At 43.9% G+C, this 19,813-nt stretch overlaps 2 protein-coding genes across 4 annotated transcripts in view; one reads left to right on the plus strand and one right to left on the minus strand.

Annotated features, from left to right (window-relative positions):
• Positions 1-11,415, plus strand: part of EFCAB14 (EF-hand calcium binding domain 14) — a 43,522-nt gene extending 32,107 nt beyond the window's left edge. The window contains exon 11 of the mRNA XM_038558136.1: positions 9,362-11,415. Within this exon, the coding sequence (XP_038414064.1) occupies positions 9,362-9,537 (176 nt within the window). The 3' untranslated portion in view covers positions 9,538-11,415. The remainder of the gene's footprint in view (positions 1-9,361) is intronic.
• Positions 11,416-14,142: 2,727 nt separating this feature from the next.
• Positions 14,143-16,021, minus strand: TEX38 (testis expressed 38). 3 transcript variants are annotated; one of them, XM_038558138.1, is made up of 2 exons: positions 15,955-16,021; positions 14,143-15,417 (listed from the first exon to the last, which is right to left on the minus strand). In XM_038558138.1, the coding sequence occupies exons 1-2, from the start codon at positions 15,956-15,958 to the stop codon at positions 14,825-14,827; spliced, it is 597 nt and encodes a 198-aa protein (XP_038414066.1). In that variant the 5' UTR covers positions 15,959-16,021; the 3' UTR covers positions 14,143-14,824. The 3 variants fall into 3 exon arrangements, with proteins under 3 accessions (XP_038414066.1, XP_038414065.1, XP_038414067.1); XM_038558137.1 differs by having other exon boundaries at positions 15,864-15,992; XM_038558139.1 differs by having other exon boundaries at positions 14,143-15,338; positions 15,864-15,964.
• Positions 16,022-19,813: the final 3,792 nt, after the last annotated feature.

Below are 19,813 nucleotides of genomic sequence, written 5' to 3' on the forward strand. Positions count from 1 at the left end.
TCTCACTTTCCTCAAGGATGTGACCGTCCAGTGGAGAAGGCAAACAAGCAACCATAATACTGTGAGATTAGAAAATGGAAGTTGACCCTGTTTGCTAAGGCCTTCCAAAAATAAGGGGTCCTTTGGCTGAAAATCAGCAAGATAAACATTAGTAAGAAGGATATGAGTCACAGTAAAACATGTTTTCCTTGCTCCCAGCAGAGTATATGCTGTCTTTCATTGTGAAGTTTAGAGTCTTCTGATTTTGCTTTTGCTAACTGCCTGTAAAATCGCCGTTGCCATCCCCCCATCATTGCCTGGCTCTCTACCTTAACTTAGAAACTATTCCACTAGGAAACAGTTCTTACCTCCTAGGACTGGATTAAGGTGCTTCCTATGTGTGCTCTTTAATAATTTATATTTGCCCCTGTTTAGCACGTCACTGTTGTAATTTCTTGGGAAGATAGAAAATTAACTTTACTTCCAAGCCCCTAGCATAGTGCCTGGTACATGAATATTTGTTAAGTGAATGAGTTATCTGCAGGCTATAATAAATGCTTAAAGCATGGAAGACTTAAATTTATATTGCCATATAAATGCAGTTATTTTTTCCCCTTATCCCCAGTTTTTTTTTCTTTCTATTTTCTGGGGAGACCGGAGAGTCTTAAATTATTTATTGGCAACACCACTGCCTTCTCCCACTTTCCATTTATTACATCAAGAATTGATGAGAATTAACATAGGAACGACTATTAAAGCAGATTAAGAAATGGCCATCTTGGGATCCCTGGGTGGCGCAGCGGTTTGGCGCCTGCCTTTGGCCCAGGGCGCGATCCTGGAGACCCAGGATCGAATCCCACGTCGGGCTCCCGGTGCATGGAGCCTGCTTCTCCCTCTGCCTACGTCTCTGCCTCTCTCTCTCTCTCTCTCTCTCTCTCTGTGTGACTATCATAAATAAATAAAAATTATAAAAAAAAAAAAATGGCCATCTTAACATTTGTACTTCAATCTATAACATAGGCCTTACACACTTTGGATGACTACACTTTTGAAATGATCCAAAGCAGCAGTAAGATTTTTATTTAAATACTGCTGCCAAATTCATAGCACATTTTATAAGCTCATGCCCCATATACAAACAAAAAACATTTTCCAGCGAGCCACTTGGTGGCAGGCATTGAGAGCAAGTGTCCCACCTGCTTTTTCTGGCTTTCAGAGCTTTTGAGACATTAGCTGCTTCGCTGGATCTGTCTCAGGACTCAAAGTAGGACGTTCTTCAGAAGCTGATCTGCAAAATTCCTTGATGGACCTTGTATTGCAATGCTTCCCCTTCAGGGAATTTCCTTTCTTCCCAAGTACCAGGCAGCAGGAGGCCCATAGAGTCTAGATGTGGGGTTGACTAAATGAAGAGAGGAAGAGGATTTAGGAAGACTTCTAAAGAAACTGAAGCCTCATGACTGTCTTCAGCTATTAGAGACTAAATCTATGAAGTTCTTCTGTGGGGGAACACAATCAAGTCCTTTTAGAGTATTATGTAAGTAATCAGCCCTCCTAGGTGTTCATTACAGGGCCTTTGAGGAAATACCAGAAGAGACTGGTGATAGAAACTCGCCAATCCTGTTGGCTCAAATAATATCATAGAAATATTACTACTCTCTCTTAGCTGGGAGAGAGAGCACATAGGTGCCTGATGCTTTATATATACTATATATGATATATATATATATATATCACTTTAAGGAGATCTGTAGTCTTCGGCTTTTTAAAAAAATTTTTTAATAATAAATTTTTTATTCGTGTTCATTTTACCAACATACAGAATAACACCCAGTGCTCATCCCGTCAAGTGCCCCCCTCAGTGCCCATCACCCATTCACCCTCACCCCCTGCCCTCCTCCCCTTCCATCACCCCTAGTTCGTTTCCCAGAGTTGGGAGTCTTTATGTTCTGTCTCCCTTTCTGATATTTCCCACACATTTCTTCTCCCTTCCCTTATATTCCCTTTCACTACTATTTATATTCCCCAAATGAATGAGAACATACAATGTTTGTCCTTCTCAGATTGACTTACTTCACTCAGCATAATACCTTCCAGTTCCATCCACGTTGAAGCAAATGGTGGGGATTTGTCATTTCTAATGGATGAGTAATATTCCATTGTATACATAGACCACATCTTCTTTATCCATTCATCTTTCGATGGACACCGAGGCTCCTTCCACAGTTTGGCTATTGTGGACATTGCTGCTAGAAACATCGGCTGCAGGTGTCCCGGCGTTTCATTGCATCTGAATCTTTGGGGTAAATCCCCAACAGTGCAATTGCTGGGTCATAGGGCAGGTCTATTTTTAACTCTTTGAGGAACCTCCACACAGTTTTCCAGAGTGGCTGCACCAGTTCACATTCCCACCAACAGTGTAAGAGGGTTTCCTTTTCTCCTCATCCTCTCCAACATTTGTGGTTTCCTGCCTTGTTAATTTTCCCCATTCTCACTGGTGTGAGGTGGGATCTCATTGTGGTTTTGATTTGTATTTCCCTGATGGCAAGTGATGCAGAGCATTTTCTCATGTGCATGTTGGCCATGTCTATGTCTTCCTCTGTGAGATTTCTCTTCATGTCTTTTGCCCATTTCATGATTGGATTGTTTGTTTCTTTGGTGTTGAGTTTAATAAGTTCTTTATAGATCTTGGAAACTAGCCCTTTATCTGATACGTCCTTTGCTAATATCTTCTCCCATTCTGTAGATTGTCTTTTAGTTTTGTTGACTGTATCCTTTGCTGTGCAAAAGCTTCTTATCTTGATGAAGTCCCAATACTTCATTTTTGCTTTTGTTTCTTTTGCCTTCATGGATGTATCTTGCAAGAAGTTACTGTGGCCGAGTTCAAAAAGGGTGTTGCCTGTGTTCTCCTCTAGGATTTTGATGGAATCTTGTCTCACATTTAGATCTTTCATCCATTTTGAGTTTATCTTTGTGTATGGTGAAAGAGAGTGGTCTAGTTTCATTCTTCGGCATGTGGATGTCCAATTTTCCCAGCACCATTTATTGAAGAGACTGTCTTTCTTCCAGTGGATAGTCTTTCCTCCTTTATCGAATATTAGTTGACCATAAAGTTCAGGGTCTACTTCTGGGTTCTCTATTCTGTTCCATTGATCTATGTGTCTGTTTTTGTGCCAGTACCACACTGTCTTGATGACCACCGCTTTGTAGTACAACCTGAAATCTGGCATTGTGATGCCCCCAGCTATGATTTTCTTTTTTAAAATTCCCCTGGCTATTTGGGGACTTTTCTGATTCCACACAAATCTTAAAATAATTTGTTCTAACTCTGAAGAAAGTCCATGGTATTTTGATAGGGATTGCATTAAATGTGTACATTGCCCTGAGTAACATTGACATTTTCACAATCTTAATTCTGCCAATCCATGAGCATGGAATATTTTTCCATCTCTTTGTGTCTTCCTCAATTTCTTTCAGAAGTGTTCTATAGTTTTTAGGGTATAGATCCTTTAACTCTTTGGTTAGGTTTATTCCTCGGTATCTTATGCTTTTGGGTGAAATTGTAAATGGGATTGACTCCTTAATTTCTCTTTCTTCAGTCTCATTGTTAGTGTATAGAAATGCCATTGATTTCTGGGCATTGATTTTGTATCCTGCCACGCTGCCAAATTGCTGTATGAGTTCTAACAATCTTGGGGTGGAGGCTTTTGGGTTTTCTATGTAGAGTATCATGTCATCAGCAAAGAGGGAGAGTTTGACTTCTTCTTTGCCAATTTGAATGCCTTTAATGTCTTTTTGTTGTCTGATTGCTGAGGCTAGGACTTCCAGTACTATGTTGAATACAGTGGTGAGAGTGGACATCCCTGTCTTGTTCCTGATCTTAGGGGAAAGGCTCCCAGTGCTTCCCCATTGAGAATGATATTTGCTGTGGGCTTTTCGTAGATGGTTTTTAAGATGTCGAGGAATGTTCCCTCTATCCCTACACTCTGAAGAGTTTTGATCAGGAATGGATGCTGTATTTTGTCAAATGCTTTCTCTGAATCTAATGAGAGGATCATATGGTTCTTGGTTTTTCTCTTGCTGATATGATGAATCACATTGATTGTTTCACGAGTGTTGAACCAGCCTTGTGTCCCAGGGATAAATCCTACTTGGTCATGGTGAATAATTTTCTTAATGTATTGTTGGATCCTATTGGCTAGTATCTTGTTGAGAATTTTTGCATCCATGTTCATCAGGGATATTGGTCTGTAATTCTCCTTTTTGGTGGGGTCTTTGTCTGGTTTTGGAATTAAGGTGATGCTGGCCTCATAGAACGAATTTGGAAGTACTCCATCTCTTTCTATCTTTCCAAACAGCTTTAGTAGAATAGGTATGGTTTCTTCTTAAACGTTTGATAGAATTCCCCTGGGAAGCCATCTGTCCCTGGACTTTGTATCTTGGGAGGTTTTGATGACTGCTTCAATTTCCTCCCTGGTTATCGGCCTGTTCAGGTTTTCTATTTCTTCCTGTTCCAGTTTTGGTAGTTTGTGGCTTTCCAGGAATGCGTCCATTTCTTCTAGATTGCCTAATTTATTGGCGTATAGCTGTTCATAGTATGTTCTTAAAATCGTTTGTATTTCCTTGGTGTTGGTAGTGATCTCTCCTTTCTCATTCATGATTTTATTAATTTGAGTCTTCTCTCTCTTCTTTTTAATAAGGCTGGCTAATGGTTTATCTATCTTATTAATTCTTTCAAAGAACCAACTCCTGGTTTTGTTGATCTGTTCCACAGTTCTTGTGGTCTCGATTTCGTTGAGTTCTGCTCGAATCTTAATTAACTCTCTTCTTCTGCTGGGTGTAGGATCTATCTGCTTTTTTTCTCTAGCTCCTTTATGTGTAAGGTTAGCTTTTGTATTTGAGTTCTTTCCAGTTTTTGAATGGATGCTTGTATTGCGATGTATTTCCCCCTTAGGACTGCTTTTGCTGTGTCCCAAAGATTTTGAATGCTTGTATCTTCATTCTCATTAGTTTCCATGAATCTTTTTAATTCTTCCTTAATTTCCTGGTTGACCCTTTCATCTTTTAGCATGATGGTCCTTAACCTCCACGTGTTTGAGGTCCTTCCAAACTTCTTGTTGTGATTTAGTTCTACTTTCAAGGCATTATGGTCTGAGAATATGCAGGGGATGATCCCAGTCTTTTGGTATCGGTTCAGACCCGATTTGTGACCCAGTATGTGGTCTATTCTGGAGAAAGATCTATGTGCACTTGAGAAGAATGTGTATTCAGTTGAGTTTGGATGTAAAGTTCTGTAGATATCTGTGTTATCCATCTGGTCCAGTGTATCATTTAAAGCTCTCGTTTCTTTGGAGATGTGCTTAGAAGACCTATCGAGTATAGAAAGAGCTACATTGAAGTCACCAAGTATAAGTTTATTATTATCTAAGTATTTCTTCACTTTGGTTATTAATTGATTTAAATATTTGGGAGCTCCCACATTCGGGGCATATATATTGAGGATTGTTAAGTCCTCTTGTTGGATAGATCCTTTAAGTATGATATAGTGTCCCTCTTCATCTCTCACTACAGTCTTCGGGGTAAATTTTAGTTTATCTGATATAAGGACGGCTACCCCTGCTTTCTTTTGAGGACCATTCGAATGGTAAATGGTTCTCCAACCTTTTATTTTCAGGCTGTAGGTGTCCTTCTGTCTAAAATGAGTCTCTTGTAGACAGCAAATAGATGGGTCCTGCTTTTTTATCCAGTCTGAAACCCTGCGCCTTTTGATGGGGTCATTAAGCCCGTTCACATTCAGAGTTACTATTGAGAGATATGAGTTTAGTGTCATCATGATATCTATTCAGTCCTTGTTTTTGTGGACTGTTCCACTGAACTTCTTCTTAAAGGGGAATTTTAAGAGTCCCCCTTAAAATTTCTTGCAGAGCTGGTTTGGAGGTCACATATTCTTTCAGTTCCTGCCTGTCTTGGAAGCTCTTTATCTCTCCTTCCATTTTGAATGAGAGCCTTGCTGGATAAAGTATTCTTGGTTGCATGTTCTTCTCATTTAGGACCCTGAATATATCCTGCCAGCCCTTTCTGGCCTGCCAGGTCTCTGTGGAGAGGTCTGCTGTTACCCTAATACTCCTCCCCATAAAAGTCGGGGATTTCTTGTCTCTTGCTGCTTTAAGGATCTTCTCTTTATCTTTGAAATTTTCAAGCTTAAGTATTAGATGTTGAGGTGTTGAACGGTTTTTATTGATTTTAGGGGGAATCTCTCTATTTCCTGGGTCCGAATGCCTGTTTCCCTTCCCAGATTAGGAAAGTTTTCAGCTATGATTTGTTCAAATACATATTCTGGCCCTCTGGCCCTTTCGGCGGCCTTGGGAACCCCAATTAAATTTAGGTTTTTCTTCCTCAGGCTGTCATTTATTTCCCTTAATCTATCCTCATGGTCTTTTGTTTCTTTTTTCCTCAGTTTCCCTCTTTGCCATCAACTTGTCTTCTCTGTCACTCACTCGTTCTTCCACCTTGTTAACCCTTGTCGTTAGGACTTCTAGTTTGGATTTCATCTCATTCAATTGATTTTTAATTTCTGCCTGATTGGATCTAAATTCTGCAGTCATGAAGTCTCTTGAGTCCTTTATGCTTTTTTCTAGAGCCACCATTAGCTGTATAATAGTGCTTCTGAATTGGCTTTCTGACATTGAATTGTAATCCAGATTTTGTAACTCTGTGGGAGAGAGGACTGTTTCTGATTCTTTCTTTTGAGGTGAGGTTTTCCTTCTAGTCATTTTGCTCAGTGCAGAGTGGCCAAAAACAAGTTGTATTGGGAAAAGGAGAAAAAGAGAGGAGAGAAAGAAGGAAAGAAAAGAGAAAAAGAAAAAAGAATAAAGGAAGAAAAAAGAAAAAGAGAGGGGAAAAAAGGGGGGGGGGGAAGCAAACAGAAATCAAAAAAAAAAAAAAAAAAGCCACGGGGGAGTATCTTCTGATTCTGTATACTTTAAGTCCCTTGACTTCCCCTGAAACTTGTCGGTCTAGCTGGTGTTCTGGGGGAGGGGCCTGTTGTGCTGATTTTGATTTTCTGGTGTTAGCACTTGGGGGAGCTGCTGTGCCCCTGCCTGGTGCAGGGCTCAGTGGGGGTTGTTTACCCCATGAGGCCCCAGGAGGAACAGCCCCAGTGGCAGGACCAGCTCTGGAGCCCTGGATTCAGCCCCCGCAGAACTCCAGAGGTCTCCGTCTGCAGGGCCTGGAGGCTCCGGGGCGGGGCCGCTGATCTGCTCAGCTCGGGGCAGGAGTGTCCTTGCTGTGCTGGGCCCTCCGGCCCTCTGCCTGTCCCGGCCTCTGCCTGTCCCGGGTGGAGGCAGGATCCTGGGCTGTGTCCCCGGCGTCCTGTGCTCCGGGGCCTGCGCTGTTGGATTCGCGCTCCCGGCCGCGCAGCCCACTCCGCGGAGCTGCCGCCCGAGCCCCTCCGAGCTGCTCCCGGTCCAGCCGTGGGCGCTGCAGTCTTTTAGGGAGCTCGGCCGCGGGGTATGGTGCACTCTCCTGGGCGTGCAGGTGTCTGTTAGTGTCCCAGGGAGTCTGAGGGCATCCCCGCCCTCCTGGGGTCCTGCTCCAACTCCCTGCGAGCACTCGCCCTGGCCTTAGCCCAGCTCCTCGCGGGGCTCCTCCCCCTTGGATGCCTTTTGTTTCTTTATTTCTTTTTCCCCCTTCTTCCTACCTTGATAGAAGCACGAACTCTTCTCACTGTAGCATTCCAGCTGGTCTCTCTTTAAATCTCAGGCCAAATTCGTAGATTTTCAGGATGATTTGAAGGTTATCTAGGTAATTTGGTGGGGACAGGTGATTTGGGGACCCTACTCTTCAGCCATCTTGCTCCTCCTCCTGCTTTTTTTTTTTTTAATGGAGCTATAATCCACATACCTTAATATTCACCCTTTAAAAATGTATAATTCAGTAGTTTTTAGTATATTCACACGTTTTACAACCATCACCACTATCCAATTCCAGAACATTTTTTATCATCCTGAAAAGAAAACCTGTACCCATTGGTGACTCCCTGTTCCCCTAGCCCATAGCCCCTGGCAACCACTAATCTTTCAACCAAAATATTTGGATTTGTCTGTTCTGGGTACTTCATATAAATGGAATTATATGATCCATGACCTTTTGTATATGCTTTTTTCAGCATGCTTCTTTGACCTAGTGTAATGTTTTCAGGATCGATCCATGTTGTAACATGTGGTGGTATTTCATTCCTTTTTTAAAGGCCAAATAACATTCCATTGTATGGATATACACTACATTTTATCCATTCATCAGTTGATGGACATTTGGATTATTTCTACTTTTTGGCCATTAGGAATAATGCAGCTATGAACATTCATGTACCAGTGTTGGTGTAGGTTATGTTTTTATTTCTTTTGAGTACATACCTAGGAATGGAATTGCTAAGTCATATGGTAACTCTGACCAACAGTATGCCATAATCTGTTTTATGGCTCAGCTCCTATCATTAGCTCTTCAGGCCTTTCCAGTCCTTTTTTGCCCATTCAGCATAAGAGTAGAATCTGGCAGGGGGCATCTCGGTGGCTCAGTGGTTGAGCATCTGCCTTTGGCTCAGGTCGTGACCCCAGGGTCCTGGGATTGAGTCCCATATCAGGCTCCTCAAAGGGAGCTTGCTTCTCCCTCTGCCTGTGTCTTTGCCTCTCTCTGTGTGTGTCTCTCATGAATAAATAAATAAAATCTTAGGAAAAAAAAAAAAAGAATCTGGCAAATTTGAAAGGAAAGCCTTGGACAGAAAATGCCAGCCCATTCATTTCTGTTGTAATATCTGTCACTGCTTCTATTTTGGATAGAAGGATAATGCCAGTGTCCCTCTCATTCTTAAAGGGTCAAGAATTTGTCTTTTTATTTTTTTTATTTTTATTTTTTTTAAGAATTTGTCTTTTTAATTGAGTGAGATACTAAGCCTTACCTTTTGGAAACAAAGGCTACAAAATAGCTTTTTTTTTTTTTAATTTATTTTTTATTGGTGTTCAATTTACTAACATACAGAATAACCCCCAGTGCCGTCACCCATTCACTCCCACAAAATAGCTTTTTTTTTTTTTTTTTAAGATTTTATTTATTTATTCATGATAGTCACACAGAGAGAGACAGAGAGGCAGAGACACAGGCAGAGGGAGAAGCAGGCTCCATGCTGGGAGCCCGATGTGGGATTCGATCCCGGGTCTCCAGGATCGCGCCCCGGGCCAAAGGCAGGCGCCAAACCGCTGCGCCACCCAGGGATCCCCAAAATAGCTTTTAGTGTTCTGAGTTCAACTGAGGCTACTTTTTAAACTGTTGAGTAAATTTAGCTTTATGTATGGACTTACACAGTTTTTTTTTATTTCCTTTTTGACAGATCTTCAGGATTTATTCCACAAGACTGGCCAGGACATGAATGGGAAGCTGACCTACCAGGAAATCTGGAACTCCTTAGGTTCTGCTATGCCAAGACTAGAGACTTTGAGACCGTTTGATTCTGATGGCGATGGAAGATATTCTTTCCTGGAGCTAAGGGTAGCTTTAGGTGTCTAGGCTCATCAGGCATATTTTTAGAAATGGGTATATACCTAGGACTACCTAATACCTACTCATCTAACAAAAACAATCCTTTTACTTACCCATCGATCCTCTGGTCCTCCAAACTACTGTAGCAGACACATTGCCATCTTTTAACTTGTTTGAAAAAGCTATAAAAAAAGTTATTTTTTTAAAAAAGAAGGCCATTTTACTTATATTCAGAAATCTATGATTTCCTAAAACCAGAAAGATCTTAATTTCAAAACCTAGAAAAAAGTCAAGCCCTCATTTTTTTTTTTTTTTTTTTAGGGAAGGAAACCTTATCTTTTAAAACTGGAAAATGTATATAGAGAGTAAGCCACCTTTTATATTTCACGTAAATTTGCCTTAAATTAGCTGCACTTTATACAGACTCAGAAAATGTCTTTCCTTTAAAAGCTAGACCTTTTCTGTTTGTAAATATTTAAAATGAAAGAAAGAATTGTGCATATTTTGTGGGAAGTCGGAAGAATGGTTTGAAACAGGCTGTGAACAAATGACTTGTTATTAAAAATCACTAACGTGTTAACAGCTTAAACTATGTCCATGTCTTGTTAAGGCACCTCCTTCACGTGCTACCTCCAGGCTCAGGAAAGTAAGATTCTGGCAAAGGAACAAAGGTTCCTGTCCACCTCAGCTGATCCCACCGGTGAATCAGAGAAGTCTTGGTGGAGGCCTTTCTCACTTTTAATCCTATTTCAGGGTTTATGAGCCTAGAGTTATCCAGTGGGGAGCTACATTTTCTCCACCAGGTGAGCTAGGTTGTCTTCCCCCACTCGCCGACCCAAGCCTCTCTTAGAACTGTAGCCAACTCTCAGCTCTGGTCCAAGTTCCATTCTGCATGGCAGGGCTGCATCCTCTGCTATGCCAGCCCAGCTACCCAGGAGGAGCTGTAAGGGATGGCTTGGCCCCTCATTTTGACCCGAGGAACTCCTTGAGATTTTACCGGAAGTCTTACCAAAAAGTACCTAGTACATTCCTCTGTGGGCTGACGCCAAAGAGGTAGTAAAGTGCAGCACCTGAAATCATATCAGGTTCCCTCACAGTTGTCAGCTCAGAAGCAGCCAGAGGCATTCTGTCCAGAGGATGCCAAACAGTATCAGGCAGGCCTGGAGCAGGGGGCATCACATGATGGCAGCAAGTTTTTTTCATAGCTCATAATAAGCAAGCACAATACTCTTCCCCTTAAAGACTTCTGTAGACCTGGTACAAAAGGTCCCCAGACTGGAAGGAATCACACACCCATGTTACGTGTGTGTGTGTGTGTGTGCACGCGCGCGCACGTGGGCACATGCTATTCTTCGAAGAAGGTTTTGGGCAACATGAAAGGAAAAACTGAAATGTAACTGTTTTGTAGTCCAAGTCAGGGAGAAACTAGAGCTTTCATGGCACAGACATCGTTAGTGGAGCTCGTTCACATTTTAACTTTGTCCAGGTTACCCTGTTACCCAGGGATACTGTCAAGCACCCTTAAACATTTAAGGGCTGGTTTTTTTCTTTACGTGATATTCAGTTCAGCCACTGGCTAACCTTGATTTGTTTTTTTCTGAAAGTATTCAAATTTAGTTAAAACAAGATGAGGTTTTTTCCTACTAATGTGTCTATTTACCTCATTATGGCTTATGCTTCTCTTTTGTTTTAAGACAATACTTCCTTCACCTATCTGAACTTTTTTTCTTTCTTGGAAAGGTTAAAATATAGCATAAAATTCACCTGGCACTTTAGGTAACTTGAAGACAACTCTTTCTTCTAGCTACCTTCCATGCTGCCCCCCCCCTTTGAAATCTATATACCCTTACAGATTTTGTAACAACCAAATAAAATTCTAGCAATAAACTGAATTATACTGCTATATTTATATATACTGTACCATAAATAGCGTGTCTGTACCTGGAAGGTATTTTTTTGAGAACTGATTTATATGAAATATACTTGAGGGTAATGTAGCTTGTCCTTTTGAGTTTCAAATTCTTATTCACAGGCAGATACTCTGAGGACCCCTTAACTCTTTGTTGTCTGTACTTTTCTTTCGTATCATATAGCTATACCGGGAGAAGTCAGTTTTTTCAGTTTATCACCTTTCGTCCCGCCTCAAGCTCACGTGGCTCCCATCCCAGCTGTATTGGTACCTCTCCCCTACCACATTTGGCAGGTGTTCCTGCTACACTCTCAGACTATGAATACCCTTGCTGTGCTGCTGTCTTATCTCCCAGGCAGAACGAGGGTATCTGGAACTCTTTTGTTCCAGGTTGGAGGGGATTCATTGGCTTGAGTTTGATGAGCTTGTTCTTCAGCGTTAATTTGGGTGTTTTATTTGGAAGTTGTCTTACCTGACGTGTGACTTTTGAGCTGTACTCAAGCCTCCCTAGTCTCAGCTCTAAGAGGAAGATTGGATTTTGGGGTTTGTTTCAAATACTTTTACCTTTTCACCTTGGCAGCTCCTATTGCTACTTTCCTGTTACCCAAAGCAGTGCTTCTTGGCCCTTTTCTTTTGCCTTTATTATCTGGGATAATGTTTATTACTTAGCCTCCCTAAAAATCAGAGGACCAAAAAGGTGTTACAGGAAGAAAAGAATCAAAGGAATAAAGAACCTGGCTTAGGGGTAAGTGTATTGTCATCTTAAGGCAGAGAGGGACCTGGCACTTAGGGATGTGTCTGGTACAGCAAAGCTGAAGAGGACACCCCTCACCTGCTACTTTTCCTTCCATTGGTGTTTCCTCACTTTACGTTGCTTTGCTGGACATTGCTCTGTTGCCCCCACTTCCACTGCTGGTCTTGCCGGTCACAGTTGAAGACTTTGACTGTGATGGGCTCATACTCATAATGGCTTGCTGTTGAGTTGTTTTTAGTGACAGCTTTTGTTTGCTACACACCTCATTGGCTTACTTACCAACACCAGCTAGATGTGGTCCCTTCTTTCATATCCAAACCAGAATGCATTTGGGTATTCCTGAGACTTTATAGAGTGTGTATTGTTTGTTATACGAACCTAACCTACCTTGTTGTTTTCTCATATTAAGAGACGTAAATCTACTTTGCTTTAGTGGAGCTATTTTGGTAATGTATGAGCAATTTTGGTTCCCTTTGGGGAGTGAATGAATTCAAAGTCTCTATGACTTACGCTTTGCTTATTTCATATCAGTAATACAGCTATTTTAATTTATCTAAATAAAACATTTCCTTTTTCTCCTACTGTGTCTGTGACTAAAGGTTCCCCCCACCTCATACCTTCAATTACTAAGAAAACAAAAATCTGCTTTGATCCCTATTTTTATAGACTCCTTTATCCTTTCAAAAGCAAGAACTAACAGATGGTGAAGAATCTGCCTTAAGAACTGCAGCATCTAGCCTGAAGAAGTGAAGGCTGCTGCTTGGGCATCTGCCGGGCTAGAGGCAGTGGGATAAAGGGAGAGGGAGTCCCTTCGTCTCTCTGTATCAGCCAAACTCCACTTGGTCTCTATTAGTGTTTTGTGTTTTAGGTTTTTGTTTGGTTGGTTCTTGGAGTTTTTTTTTTTTTTTTTTAAGGTTCAGTGGAAAAGCATGTTTACAAGGAATGTTCCACTGTCTTTTATACAGGTGGCGGGGCGGAGAATGAAATCCATTACAAGAGAGAGGTTATATAGGGGCTAGGGCTTTTTCACACAGGGGAAAAAAAGAAAAATTCTACATATTTACTAGGATTCTGGGATTACACACACATAAGCAAACATACATGATCTGGGGGGCCTTTCCCTTCAGGGGTGACTACATAAAGCTTATCTCATTTACAATATGGTGAGATGATTTCTTCATTCCCAAAGTGAAGGGGAAAATTTATATCCTGGGGTTATATTCTGGGGTGGAGCTGGGCTTCCTTTAAAGTGGAACCAGGGGGGATCCCTGAGTGGCGCAGCGGTTTGGCGCCTGCCTTTGGCCCAGGGCGCAATCCTGGAGACCCGGGATCGAATCCCACGTCGGGCTCCCGGTGCATGGAGCCTGCTTCTCCCTCTGCCTCTCTCTCTCTCTCTCTCTCTCTCTCTCTCTCTCTCTGTGACTATCATAAATAAAAAAATAAAAATTAAAAAAAAATAATAAAGTGGAACCAGGGATCCCTGGGTGGCGCAGTGGTTTGGCTCCTGCCTTTGGCCCAGGGCGCGATCCTGGAGACCTGGGATCGAATCCCACGTCAGGCTCCCGGTGCATAGAGCCTGCTTCTCCCTCTGCCTATGTCTCTGCCTGTCTCTCTCTCTCTCTCTGTGACTATCATAAAAAAAAATAAAAAATAAATTAAAAAAAGTGGAACCAAATAGCCAATATTTTCTTTGTCTCTGCTTTTAGGATTGTTTCCAAACTGCACAGAAATTAATATCCCCATATAGTGGATATTAACTTTCGGAAGGTCCGTGGATCCCTTTGATAATTTAAAAAGAAAAAAAAAAAACATTTTGTATGTAATTTTAGAGGGTTCAGTGACCAGCCCTTCTCCTAAGCCAGTCTATCGACCACATTAATTACACCCTGCAGACACACACACACAAACAATCATTTGCCAAGTGTTTTCTAACTTATCTTCAGGGAAGGGACACCATGGTGTTTGCTGAGAAGACCAAGAACTTTGGTGCTAGACAGATACAAAATTGAGACCTGGCTCTGCAACATAAAAGCAATATAGCAAATGCCCTTGGAACCTGTCTCTCCCCTTATAAGAGGAGGATTGTGAGGTCCATTTGGCAGTTTTCTTGTATTAATGTAGGGACAATCATAAAAGATCTCAGTGCATCATCAGTATAGCATGCAGTTCAGCCAGGAATGCAGTGTGGCTCGTGGATCTCATGACTTGTTTTGCGTGTGGCATGGCCACTGAATTGCCATAGCTCATGCACCCCCAGCAGCTCTCTGGTGGCAGCAATTTTTAATGTCCCACAGAACAGCAGTGCCCCTGGCTGGATACCTGGCCCACAGTCTGGAATGTGGGGTTTTTTTGGTCTTAAATACTGAATAAGAGGGATGTTGCTGATTCACTCTTTTCCCACAGCCAACCCTCTAGTTCCTGTTTATGACTTGGTGAACTTCAGCTCAGTTTGCAAAGTGCCCCCATCCAACAGGGGAGGGACATTGCCTTCTAACAACAAATGAGACACAAGGGAGCCTTGAGCTTTTTTTTCAGTCTTTCATAATGTGACATCCAGATGGCCTTTGGCCTCTGTTAATACCACCTCCCTTGGGTTAGCTCCATTCTCCTGCTCTGCCCCTGTTACCTCCAGCTCCCGCCGTCAGAGCAGGCTACAACTCTGAAGCAAAAGGCTTGGCATTGAAGCAGTGGTCTCCATGGGCCATCGTGGGTAGGGAATGGAAGTGGATGTTCCTTTCAGGACAGGTGTCCAAAGGGTAGGAGACTGAGTGGTTCATCACTGGAGGCAGGTTGCACAGGGAAATGGAAAAGGGCACCTCCTGAAAGATGGGAACTGGAAGTGGGGAGCTGGTCTGGGACCGCAGCATTGGGGAAAGTAGGGGCTGCAATGCAGGTTGTAGCAGAGCAGGGCCCTCCACCTTGGGGCTGCTGTCTTCGGCAACAGAGCTCCTGCTCTCAGAGATGTCCAACTCCCATAGAGGATCTGAATTCTGGACCTCAGTCTCAGTCTTGGTGGCAGCAGGGGGAGGCCCCGTGTTGATGGCTGTGTTCATGCCATAATACCGACGCTTGTTAATCCAGTACAACAGTGGGCTGTAGGTGAACGTGGCGGCTCTCATCACCTCCACCCATGCCTGGGCACGCTCTTCCCGCCTCAAGTTCTTCCTCCAGTGCAGAAAGAGAATGCAGCCACCAGTTACCACAGAACACAGCCCCAGAAATCCAAAGTACAATGAGACCCACACTAAGGCAAGAGAGAAAAAGAGGCAATGCAAGATAAGGAAAGCTAGGTCTAGAGAAAGCATGACCTGCCCAGACTCAGTCGAGCCTCTTGCTCCCAACCCTGGACCCATCCAATCCGATTTGAGAAACCTTACTAATGGCAAAGCCCATCAAGGAAGCAAGAGTTTATAGGTGACAGGGACACCGGTGTCCCATCCTATTCCATCATACCCACATACCCATTCAGCCGTGATGGCCTGGGGTATTCATAGTAACCCCCTTCTGGTTCAGCGGAGAAACAATGATTCTCTGCCACCGATCCCTAGTTTCCTAGAGGAAACAATATCCTAACTGCTTAGCACTCCTCCACCCAGGCAGCCACCACCCCATCCATGTAAAAGGTCTTCCCTGAGTATCTGCCCCAAGCTAAGGTACAGGGTAAGGGACAGAGACTAAAGGGGCATTTACCACCAGGGAGGCTCAGATCCTCCTGCTGGGAATCCATAAGGTCGAGTCTTGGTACCCAGCTGATGGCTCTGGGGAGAAGGAGCTCACTTACCCATCTGCCCAGCCAATAGAAGGCCCTGGAGTGCTTAGTCCCATTGTTCCCTAAAGCTGAGGTCACTGGGTTCTGAGCATTAAACATTCTAGGGGCAGTGCTTATGAGGTCTTGGGTTAACAGAAGGAAGAGATTCCATCCAATGGTGTCTCCTAGGCCTAGTGTGTCTCTACTGCCTGGGACTGATCCTCCCACCGAATTGTCTGCCCTCCACCCCTTATGGTGAACTCGCAGAGAGGCCCCCATGTGTCTTAGAGGTCTATCCATGTTGCTGGGCTTTAAGAAACAGTTGATGGACACCTGTCACCAGTGGGGAGCAGGGCAGGGAGCACACACAACTTTGGGCAGCCTTGCCTTCAAGACTTTTATAACCAAGCTACAGGAGAAAATCTGCTCAAGGCAACTAAGTGATCAGCGCCTCCGTCCTTCACTCTTAGAATCTCTTGTTTAGTTACCTTCCTTCAATAGGTGTTAGCCAATGTTTCCTGGGCCTCAGGCCCTGTGGGAGCTCCCTGCCAGCCAGCCCTACATCTCTTTCCAGCCTCACCTTCCTCCCTATCCTTCATACACCTTATGCTCTGACCCAGCCAGACTCTTGAACATACCTGGCCTATTCACATCTCTGGCGTTTTGCTCACACTGCTCCTCTACTTAGAAGTGCCCTCCCTGCTACCCCCTGGGTGAACACCTGCTTGTCTTCCAAGCCCAGCTCAGTCCCCTTACTCTGGGACAGTTGTTTCTATTGGTCTCCCCAAATCCCATCATCTCCAGTTTTAAGGGACTTTGAGAGTTGTGTAGTCCAGCTCTGTCAGGAGCTTGAACCCCGGGGGTAGATCTCCCCTCCTCAGCAGCCGGCACCACAAGACTCCCCTGAGTGGGAGACTTGCGGCACATCCTGAGGTGGTCCAGTTAGAAAGCCCTTCCCTAGTGAAGCCCTGAGCTGCACCCCTGGGCCAGCTCAGCTACTGGCACCATTTTATTACTTCTTCTCTGTAGCCCCCCACCCCCGGCATGTGACGTGGGGCACTATTCAGTGTGGATTTTCCTCCAGGTTCTGCTTGCTTGGCTCTCCTATCTCATTGGCTGCTGCTTTTCAGTCTCATTGCTGATTTCTCTTTTCCCTGCTCTCTAAATGCCAGCGTGCTCCAGGCCTCAGCCCTCCGTCCACTTTCATTCCGTCAGTGGTCTCATCCAGACTCATGGCTTTAAGTGTTACACAGACACTAACAGCTCATGCCTTCTATCTCCAGCCCAAACTGCTCCTCAGGACTTTGGACTCATTCACCTCACAGCCATGTTGACATGCCTACCTTTAAGGGGATTAAGTCTATCAAGTTATCTCAAATGAACATGCCCAAGCCAGACTCCCAATCATCCATCCTCCAAAATCTACCCCAGCCTTCCTCCTCTCTGTAAATGGCAACTCTGCCCTTCCAGTTGTTCAGGCCAAAAGCCTGGATGTCACCCTCAGCTCCTTTCATTTGCTCACAGCCACGTTCACTCTGTTAGCACAATCATTAGGCGTTGCCTTCAACACACATCTGGAATGTGACTACTTTCCCACCACTACTACTGCATTCTATGCACCACCCTCCCCTGCTTGGAGTACTGGTCACCCTACAGGGAGACCCGGTTGCCTGGGACTGAGGAGGTTTTCCAGGACATATGATTTTCTACACTAAAACCAGGAAAGTCTTGAGTAAACTAAGACAAACTGGTCACCTTGGGAGATCTTCCATCCTTGCTCCCCCAAACCTGTATTTTGCCAGAAGCCAGAATGATCCTTTTAACAAGTAGGTTAAAAAAAAAAAAAAAAAAGAACATGTTACTTCTCTGCTCAAAACCTACAGTGCCTTTTCCCCTTACTCAGAATAAAAACCAAAATCCTTAAGCAAGGTCTACAGAGCCCGAAGTGATCTAACTACCCCTCCCCATACCTCTTCACATAAGAACCTCTTTGCTAGGGATGCCTGGGTGGCTCAGGGTTGTGTGTCTGCCTTCGCCACAGGGCGTGATCCTGGACCTGGAGTCCTGGGATCGAGTCCCACATCGGGCTCCCTGCATGGAGCCTGCTTCTCCCCCTGCTGGTGTCTGTGCCTCTCTCTCTCTCTCTCTCTCTCTCATCTCTCATCTCTCATCTCTCATGATTAAATAAATAAAATCTTAAAAAAAAAAGAACCTCCTAGCTATTCCACAAATAGGGCAAGCATGCTCCTGCATCAAGGCATTTGCTGTTCCCTCAATCCAAAAGGCTCTTCTCCCAGATATCCAGACAGATGATTCCCTCATTTCCGTCAGCATTCTGCTCAAGTGTCCTCTTATCTCCATCTCTCTCAGCCTGCTTCGTTTTTTGGCATAACATGTATCATTATCTAACATTACAACTGACCCTTGAACAACATGGGGATTAGGGACTATGACCTCTGCACAGTTGAAAATCCATGTGCAACTTCTGACTCCCTCAAATTTATCTACTAATAGCCTACTGTTGACCAGAAACCTTACCAATAACACAAGCTGTTGATTAACACATATTATGTATATGTATTATATATTGTATTCTTTTTTAAGGTTTATTTTTAATTTTGAGAGAGAGAGAAAGCACGTGCACACAAACAGTGGGGAGGAGCAGAGAGACTCAGACAGATTCTGTGCTGAGCATGGAGCCCGTCAAAGGGCTCGATCCCAGGACCTCGAGATTATGAGCTGAGCCAAGATCAAGAGTCTGATGCTGAACTGACTGAGGCACCCAGGCATCTCTTATATACTATATTCTTACGAATAAAATAAGCTAGATAAAAGAAAAATGTTAAAGAAATCATAAGACAAAAAATAAATAAAAATTAAAAAAAAAGAAATCATAAGACAAAACACATTTACAGTGTTGTTAAAAGTCCACGTGTATGTGGATCTGTGCAATTCAAACCCATGTTGCTCAAGGGTCAACTTTATTTTTTGTCCCTCATCCCACTAGAATGTAAGATCCATGAATTAGTAAACAAGAAAATAAATACCTAAGCATTTCAGATGGTCATAACTGCTATGAAGAAGATAAAATAACGTAATGAGATAAAGACTATAAAGGGACAGCGTCCATCAAGAAAAATACCTTTGAGGTGCTGACTTATGAACTGAACCATAAATGGCTGATGCAGATCTGAGCGGAGGGATCATCAACCAGTGCAAGGATCCTGAGGCAGGTATAGGTGAGCACACTGGAAGGACTTCCTAGTCTCAGAGTCCACCACACTACTTCCAGCACAGGCCAGGGCCTATGAGTGCAGGGTGGCCTGAGCAACGCTGGAGGCCCTGGCCCTGGCCCTGCCCCTGCCCCCAGGGAGTCCACCATTCAGGCGGGGTTTCTACCAGGAAGACCCAGACAAGGACTTCCACGAAGGCAAACTGGTGGATGCCACTGCAGTGGGCTTGCCCCAGGGCTGGCAGCAGGTGAGGCACAGATGTTGAGGTCTCTGTGTCTGACACCGGGAAATCCTACTTGGTTCAAGGGGATGAAGAAGATGGTGGTATTGGGTCAACAGAGGTGAAGGAAAGAGCATTACGAGAATCAAAAGCAGCCAAAAGAGGGGCGCCTGGGGTGGCTCGGGTGATGATCCCAGGGTGCTGGGATGGAGTCCCACATCGGGCTCCCAGCTCGGCGAGAGGAGTTGCTTCTCCCCCTCCCTTGCCCCGCCTGTGCTCTCTGTCTCTGTCTCTCTCTCTCTCTCTCTCAAATACATAAATCTAGAGAAACGAGCCAAAATAAGGGCTTGTCCGGGACAAGGAGGATGTCCGGAGACAAGGCTGGCATCTCGCAGGGTTCCAGATGCTGAAGGGCACCCAGAGCGCCGGGAGACGGCCT

Source organism: Canis lupus, chromosome 15 (genome assembly GCF_011100685.1).
Source record: "Canis lupus familiaris isolate Mischka breed German Shepherd chromosome 15, alternate assembly UU_Cfam_GSD_1.0, whole genome shotgun sequence".
Lineage (NCBI taxonomy): Eukaryota > Metazoa > Chordata > Mammalia > Carnivora > Canidae > Canis > Canis lupus.